The sequence below is a fragment of the Colletotrichum higginsianum genome, chromosome 10 (genome assembly GCF_001672515.1).
Source record: "Colletotrichum higginsianum IMI 349063 chromosome 10, whole genome shotgun sequence".
Classification (NCBI taxonomy): domain Eukaryota; kingdom Fungi; phylum Ascomycota; class Sordariomycetes; order Glomerellales; family Glomerellaceae; genus Colletotrichum; species Colletotrichum higginsianum.
Genome location: NC_030962.1, coordinates 2926864 through 2935973, shown reverse-complemented (window position 1 = coordinate 2935973; position 9110 = coordinate 2926864). Strand labels below are relative to the sequence as shown.

The window sequence follows — 9110 nt, the reverse complement described above, 5'->3', positions numbered from 1 at the left end:
TTTCAGCCTCACTAGGTAAATCAGCCTCGCTGGACTCATCTGTGATATCCTCTTTATCGCCAGCCTCAACCTGAGCCTTCTGGATGTCTTTGATGTTGGCGAACTTAGTGTTTGGGTTGATCTGAACTGCCTTCCTTTTCCTTACTGCAGTGTTGGTAACTTGGGCCTGCAGAAGCTCCAGCTTATGCTGGGCAGTGGCCAGCTCATAGGCCTGCTCGCTGAAGCCTTTTTTCACCTTCATGAAAAGGAGGCGTTGGGTATGCGCATCATTATCCAACTCTGTGAATAGCTTCAGTTGGCCAGACAGATCCTTCATCTTCCTTGGCGTCGACCATGCCACTGCAGACGACGCAGATGCCCATCCTTCAGCTTCCTTGCCCCTAGACTGCCCTTTGCTGACCTGATCTGACGATGCTGATGGCTTTGGTGTTGTTGGGAGTAGGAGGGAGCTCATCAGAGGCTTCGCCATAGAGACAGGCCATAACCCTGTCCATTTCCAACCACTTCTGATGTTCTGCATCGTCATACCTGCAAGGGCAGCCTTATAATAACAGCCTAGGAAGTTCCTCTTGCCTACAATAGTAGAGTCATTCCATAGACTAAGGTATCCAAGCTCCTTCCTATAGGCTGCCTTAAGAGGGCTGAAGACTGCTTGATCAAGTGGCTGGAGGACATGGGAGGTGTGTGGCGGTAAGAACAATAGATGGATGTTGTTTATATAGCACAACCACATAAAGTCAGTCGTTGTGTGGCTCCCATGCCCATCCAGGATCAATAGTCTAGCCTCCTCCTTATCCCCCTTGCCCTGAGGGACAGTCTGAGGGATAAACACCTTCTGCAGCCATTCAACTGCAGTAGCATCTGTTGTCCAGCCATTTTCAGTTGCTGTGAATTGCCAGCCTTCATAAGGGCTAAGATCTAGAGGAAACCACTGCTGCTGGACTGTCTTACCCTTATATATAATAAGGGGATGAAGTCTGTGGCCTAGGGCAGAGATGCATTCAATAATAGACACCCATGCCCTTGATCCAGGCTGTTTCTTGCGGATAGACTTCGCCTCAGACATCCCCAGCACCAGCCCATTAGATCCCTGGCCCTCAAGGATACCAGTCTCATCCATGTTATATCTGTTGGCTGGTTTGATGCTGATGATCTCTGGTATGGCGAGATGCTTGAACCAGTCCCTGATGACCTCAGTAGATGCCCCATTAACACGTCTTGAATCAATAGGGCAACTTCTCTTGACCTTGACTGATGGATTCCTCCTTATAAAGGCCTGGACCCAGCCTCTCCCTATAGGTTGGGTATCCCCTATGGCATGAAGGATTCTTTCTGCAAAATGCTTCACTTGTTGATGGGTTGGAGGAAGCCCAAGGGCATGCTGGATTCGCACCCATTCAGCCAACTTGGCCTCCTGGCTCACTGTGAACCTCTGCAGGTCAGAAAATGCTGCTGCCCTTGCCTGGGTGCCTTGAAGACGATGCTGAAGGGTAGACCTTGGCACACCATACTGCTGGGCAGCCTTCCTGACACTCTGACCGTTCGAAATGGCCTCAAGCGCTTGATTGACTTCATTTTCTGTATACTGGCTCATAATGCCTAGAATAAGGTGCCCTAAAAAGATGAGGCCATTTGCATAAGGTTGGAAAAAGATGTGATAGTTTGAAGTTGGAGGAGGATGAAGGAGGAGGTTGGTGATGAGGCATTTTTGGGTGGCCCATATGTGGGGGTGGCCCAAAAGTGGGTGCTTTGACTTAGTCCAGCATTTTAACAGCCAATGCAAGATAAACAAAGTTAAGGAGTAGCTTGTCGGTTGATTACTCGCCAAGTAACACGGTGTGGCACCGCGATACTCAAGCCTTGTTTAGCATGAACCACGTTTCATACCTCCCTTTTCGAAGCCTAACTTGCACTTCCCTAATTCCCCTAGGTCTGAATGTTTCTGATGTAGCCTTGAAGCTCCATGTTTTGCCGTATCTCATCCACCAATAATCATCCTTGGGAGTAACGGTGAACGACTTCAATTTCCCCCCAAGCTCATTCCTGGAGTAGAGGTCTGCCATCTCTATCATCTCGTACTTTCGGAAAATGACGTAAGGTACCTCGTCGAGTTTAACCTTGGTATTTTCAACCGTCACAGCCTTGACTAATGATGATAGTGATTGGCGTCCGGCAACCCGTTTGTCTTCGTCGTTCCAGGCTGCTATGTCCAGAATAGGTTTTCCAGTAATAGTTCTGCGGAATTTGAATTCTGTTATCGCAACGTAGCCTTCTTGGTATCCGTTGGTGTATATGTTGTATGTAGGTTGAATAAGGCCTCCAGTGATGGATAGAAAATATTCTGAGCCCTTGATCCGCTGTGGCTTAGGCTCTTTACCCCCAACCCCGAATGTGGCAAGGGATAAAATAAGGAGAAGATTAAAGAAAACGAGTGACATGTCGAGAGAAGCAAAAGAGTGGTAGTGTAAAAGGCACTCTCGATGAATGTAGGTGTTGTAGGCAAGCTTTATGGTGTAGGTGCCGGCAAAGACGGCAATAGCTATATGCAGATGAGATGACAGAGAGTAGGGTATCCCCTGTCCTACACCCCGGCTACAGATAACCCGTTCCTAAAAGTTTCCATTCTCAGGTATTTCTAGAAATACAATACCCGTATGACGAGATTGAAGTCTGGTTGTTCGGTCATTTCCGAAACCTTGCTTCTCGCCTAATATTTGAGGTCATTGCCTCCTGTAGTCCCCAGCGACATTACGAATAGGAGTAAGTATAGCATAGTCAGCGTCTTTAATTAATGCTTCCTAAGGATAACGCTGCTTTAGAAGGGTCTGAACACGATGGGTCTGCTTTATGAAGAAGATCTTGGGAGATTTGATCAATTAAGAAGTTGTGTGGCTCTTCCAGGGTTCCTCTCGCCAAGCCTTGCGGTCTGGCGGAAAACCGGCCAGATGACATTAGACACCACCAGCAACTGCCGAGCCGTATTTTTGCGCTCAAAGTCCTGTTCACTGTCCTTTGATCAAGCTTCCATTCCTTGAATGCCTCCAGGAAACGATTTGTTCCCACTTAATGCCCCCTAACGCTGCAAACTCGGATTGTGCGTCGAGGTCGCCATACTTCCTAAAAGTGCCAACAGTATTAATCATGTTTGGAGTAACGTAAGTTTTATCAACCTAGGTAGCACGCTAAGACATTACAAAGGTCTCAGCTATGCTTTTGCCTGTAGAAGTAGAGATATAGCCGTCGTTGTCCTAACTTGGTGCGGCGTGAGTGTCTTTTGCGGTGTTGTGGAGGCAAGTGTCTAGGCTTTGAACTCCAAAACGTGGTCTGACCGTTAGGGGGGGAACCCCCAGGTTTCCTGGTCTTATCAGGCGACCTGAAATCGCCAGGGTAGACCTACACCACACTAATCACATTAGTAGGCGCCCCTTGGCATAAGAGAGACTACGATTGGGTTCTGATAAAGAAAGGAAAAGAAAGAAAAAGAAGAGGACAGCGTCCAACTATTTAGGCGAACTTCGGGGGCGCGCAAACAAAATGTGTAGAGAAATTGTAGACAACAGTCAGGAGGATGAGATAGGAAGAAACAGCGAAGTGCTTAATGGAGGTTTTCTAGTTCATTTGGGGTTTTTGTTTGTCGCTGCTCAATCTAAGCAGAGATAGGGGGCGGGAGCCGATTCATTTCGTAATGCGATTGCAAGCCCCTGGTGTGCATTATGTGGACGGAAACCTTCGTTTCTGACCTAGAGGTTGATACAAGTCGTGCCAAGCATAATCGCGAATCAAAGCGGGTTGCTCCGTCAAGAATAGTGGCCTCATGGTATTAGAGTTGGCGAAGCTGGTGCACATACAGAGTAGAGTTCTGGACGATGGTGTCATGCTCGCAGGGGAGCCGTTGTTCTCAGGTATAGCTTATGTATAGGAGGAGGCACGGAAGGAAAGCTCCTTGATGAATATTGATCTTGGGGTGGCTGTGCATTTCCAAGACGTCTATATCCCAGTTCAAGTCAGGACTACTCCGGTGGTACATTAATGGCAACCTGACTAAGGACGGCCTCATGTCTGCCCGACTTGGAATCCAAGCTCGAGGCCTGTTCAGAAGACAAGAAGGATAGGCATTTTACAGAATTGTACTAAAAATCTCTAAAATTGTGTCTAAAAGACCTAACTAACACAATAATTACCTCAAGCAGCTATCAACACGGCGGGTTAGTAAACTGTACCAACGTTGGTTGGTATAAGAGATGCCAAATAAACATAGGCAACTAGAGCTCGCTTCTGCACTCTCCTGCCCGCCAGAACTCGCTCCACCAAGGGCGGTCCTCCACCACCCACTGGCTGCCGGATCAAACTATCGCAATTTCAACCCTTGTCATGAGCGTTTTAACCAACGCCAACGCTGAAACATGGTGCGCCTGTGAAAAAGGTAAGTCAAGACAGTACCTCGTTCACTATTAGAAGACGCGGCTCCGGCTGCAGCAATGACCTGTCCTCGATACTCTGGGAGCTTGCGGGCCGGTAGGCTCAACTGGATCTACTGAGTAGTACCTCGAGCATCTCGCAACAGACTTTACGGACCTTAAAGCCTTTGCAACAGCCACAAGCTTCTTCTCGTTCAGGCTGCTAGCCAGCCACCTTCCTCTCTTTTTCAACGCTGGACTTATTCCTGGATACGGTCCAGACTTGAGGAACATGGGAACAACTGGACCGCTCTCTATCGCCGGTGGGCCTTTGCTTGGAGGACAACTGTGAAGAGAGTTCATCGTCGAGTCTGCATCGGGTGGGAATGCCAAGCCTCTTGTCAAAACTCCTGATCAACTGACTTCGTGCTTCGCTATGAGTGGTGATGGCCCCACGCAAATGGGGGCCGTTCACGGAGACCAATTCGTCGGCACCGGAACAATAGCGATTCTGGCCCCACTAGACGGACCTGCTTCACCGCAAGCGACGGCCGCTCCGCGCGCCATATGGATAGTGGCTTTGCAGCATGCCTTATCTTACAATAACACCAGGCACTTCCGACTCATGACCTTTGTACCTTTCTACAGCCCATTGCGACACAAGAATACGCTACGGCCGACAACGCTTGCGGGGATGTTTAATGAATCACCAGTAAGTCAAACTACCCCCATTTCGGCACCCCCCCCATCTCGGCACCCCCAGCCCCACCAAGCTACACTAAAACCTACTACTTTCTATACATACTATAAATAAGAATAGGGCAGAAGAGATAAGATAGGATATCTTATATAAGAATAAGATAAGGTGTAGGCAGAAAGGTTGTATATTGCTTGTATGCATCAGGTCTAAAGTCTAAGGTAAAATAGAAGGGAAATTCCCTTTATTTATACTTCTTGCCTAAGGGATAAAATCCTAGATTATTAATCTATATTATTACATGTTATTATAGGTTATTATATGTAAAAATACGCTTATAGTATAGTGTATTTATCTGGTATGAAGGGTTGAAGTCCTTGGTATGAAGGGTTGGACTGGAATGCCTTACTAGTCTATATGTAGACTAGTATGCCTGTAAATCCTTATATACAAGGTATACAGATAAATAATACACTAATCTATAGCTAAAATTATAAGGATTCTAAATATAAAAACCGTTTACTTATATCTCTTTTAGTTATAGAGATATATGCAATTAAGCATATAGGTATTTTTATTAATAAGCTTCTTTATTCTTAGTTACCCCCTTAAGGTTACTATAGTTTTATAGAAAGCTTACATTATATTATATAGGTTATAAGAGATAAAGTCAGTTATAGGATAAAAAACTCTTTTTAAGAAGAGAAAAGTCCTATTATAGTAAAAAAAAAAAAAAAAAAAAAAAACTCTTTATAAGAGAAAAATAGTTATATAGTAGTATTTTATAAGTTAAAAAACTCTATATTTAGAGAAAAAGTATATAAGGGGAAACCTAATAGAACTTAATAGTATAGTACATATATAGTAGTATTTCTAGAATTTTTCTTTCTAGGGTACTTAGGAATTTCTTTCCAGGGTACTTAGGAAATTCTTTCCAGAGTGCTTAGGAATTTCTAAGTAAGTTATTTTCCTTTATATAGGTTGTTACTATATATACTAGGTTTTCTAGTTCTTTTAATTTATTTATTTTTATATCTTTATTATCTTTAGGTAAAAACCCCTTATTATTAAGGTTTATAGTCTCCTTAAAGTATCTTATTACTTCTATATTTACAGGCTTAGTAAATATATCTGCTATATTATTTCTAGTATGTACGTGAAATAAAGAGACGTTATTATTATATATATTAAATCTAGAAAAATGGTATTTTATGTCTATATGCTTAGCCTTTTTATGTAGCTCTGGATTTTCTGCAACTCTTTGTGCTGCTTCATTATCTATTAATATAATAGGTTTATTAAGAGTAAAAGGAAGCTTTAATTCCTTATAAATATAGTTATAAGAATTATATAGATATAGAGCTTCTTTTACTGCTTCTGTTAAAGCCATATATTCAGCCTCACAGGTAGATAATGCTATAGTTTTCTGTTTTATAGAGTTCCAGCTTATAGGGTTATAATAACCAAAGTTAAATATATAACCAGAAGTAGACATTCTATCGTCTAAATCTCCAGCCCAGTTAGAATCTGTAAAACCTATTATCTGTAGGTCTATATTACAGTTAATAACTAATCCAAGGCTAGGATATTTATTTAAATATCCCCATATATAATCTAGAGCTAAAAAGTGCTCCTGTGAAGGATTACTCATATATCTAGCACATAGATTAACAGGGTAGGTTATGTCTGGTCTAGTTTTTAAGCTAGCATATAATAAGGATCCTATCTGTTGTTGATAGGTTTTTATTTCCTCTGTAGAAGCCTGGTTATTATTTTTCCTTAATTTTAAATTAGGATTAACAGGGCTATCTCTAAAAGGTATATCCTTTTTATTATATTTTTCTAGTATTTTTAATATATAACTAGTCTGGTGTATATTTAAGATCTTACTCTTATTATCTATAATTATTTCATTTCCTAAAAACCTTTTAGGTATACCTAAGTCTTTTATAATTAAGTCTTTATTAACAGACTTATAGAAGTAATCTACTTCTTTATCTGTAGGTGTTACTAGTATCATATCATCTACGTGGCATATTAACACCGCTTTTATATTATTATTATTAGCTATAAAAATCCCTTCATCATAAGGAGATTCTTTAAAGCCTATTTTACTTATAATAGATCTTAAAAATTTATACCAGAGTCTAGGGCTCTGTTTTAATCCATATAAAGCCTTTTTAAGCTTACAGTATAGCGTTTTATTAGGATTAATATTATTATAGTTATATTCTAGGGTATTAGTTTTATTATTATATATAAAACCAGTAGGTAACTGAACCCATAATTCCTTATCTACGTCAGCATGGCAGAAGGCATTAGATATATCAAATTGCCTACTTTTCCAGCCTAGTTTTATAGCTATTATTAATATAGCTTTATAATTTTCAGGCTTACAAGTAGTAGAAAAGGTCTCTAGGTAATCTATACCTATATATTGATTAAAACCTTGTACTACCCACCTTGCCTTATAGATAAGATTATTATTTATATCTTCTTTATTATTATATACCCATCTACCCCCTAAGGGTTTTATTCCTTTTGGAAGGGTAGTTATTATCCAAGTTTTTAGATTATCAAGGTTATTTATCTCTTTTACCATAGCTTGAATCCATTTAATAGCATTATTTGATGCTATTGCCTGTTTATAAGTAGAAGGGACATTTAATACACTTATAGATAGTATAAAGGTTGCCTTTTTAAATCTATTATTATTATTATCCTTATTATTTATAGTGGTAAGTATAGATTTAATATGTGGGAAGTCTTTTATAGTTATAAGAGCTCTTTCTTGATCTGCTACCCATTTATAGTCTTGAAGGTCCTTTTTATATAGCTTAGGAATTTCTATTATTATCTTGGATTTTTTATTATTTATACTAGTACTGGTTTTACTAGTATTATTATTATTATTATTATTATTTTCTTCTTCTAAAGTAGGATTCAAGTCTTTTAATCCACTTATATTATTTCCACGTAGTATATTACTATTATTAATAGTATTATTATTAATATTAGTATTATTATCTTTAGAAGGTAGGAATTGATTTTCTAGAATTATTATATCTCGGGTCCAGTAGGTTCTTTTCTTCTGAAAATCATAGACCTTATATATATTAGCCTTACTATTTAAGACTATAGCCTTAATAGCTTTATTATCTAGTTTCTTTATTTTAGGATCTTGATTTTTATAATAGCAGATAGATCCAAAAGTAACTATATTATCTATATTAGGCTTTTCCTTATTAACTATTTCATAAGGAGTTTTATAATTTATAGCCTTATGAGGGGTTATATTATAAAGGTCTACTGCAGTTAAAGCAGCTTCACCCCATAGGTATAAAGGAAGGTTAGCTTTTAATAATAAAGCTCTTATTTTATTAGTTATAGTCCTTATAACCCTTTCTATTATACCATTAGGTTCATGTGTATAAGGGACCTTTATATTATGTTCTATACCTTTAATTATATAGGTATAGTTAATAAGGTTATTATTAAACTCAGATCCACCATCTGTATCAAAGTTTATTATATTATTATTATTAATATGTTTTTTATTTATATATTTTAATACAGCAGTATTAACCTCTTCTTTTTCTTTAGTTTTAAGAAGAGTTATAGAGGCTTCTCTAGAAGATCTTTCTAGGAATATAATAAACCATCTATATTTATTATAAGTAGGAGGAGTTATTGGACCACATAGATCAGAAGCTACTTTTTCAAGGTATTTGTAATCCTTATTGTAGTTATCTGATTTTTTATTAACCTTTGTAGTAAAATTTGCCTTAAGACAGGTATCACAGTTATATTCTAAAGGTATAGGTATTTTATCCTTTAGATTAGTATTATCTTCTAAGGCTTTTATTACTTTAGGATTCACATGTCCAAGTCTATTATGCCATTTAATATAAGTATTAATATCTGTATTTTTAACCTTATTAAAGGTGTATTTCTTCCTATTTATATTACTAGTTTTAATAGTATTAATATAGTTGTTATTTTCAATCTCTATAGAA

General features: G+C 39.1%; 1 protein-coding gene across 1 annotated transcript; it reads right to left on the bottom strand.

The window, feature by feature from the left end:
• Positions 1-1853: 1853 nt before the first annotated feature.
• On the bottom strand, positions 1854-2438 carry CH63R_14341 (uncharacterized protein; the record flags this gene model as incomplete). The annotated part of the gene is made up of 1 exon (XM_018309315.1): positions 1854-2438. One exon carries the CDS (start codon positions 2436-2438, stop codon positions 1854-1856), a length of 585 nt encoding a protein of 194 aa, XP_018151633.1.
• Between the last annotated feature and the right edge of the window lie 6672 nt (positions 2439-9110).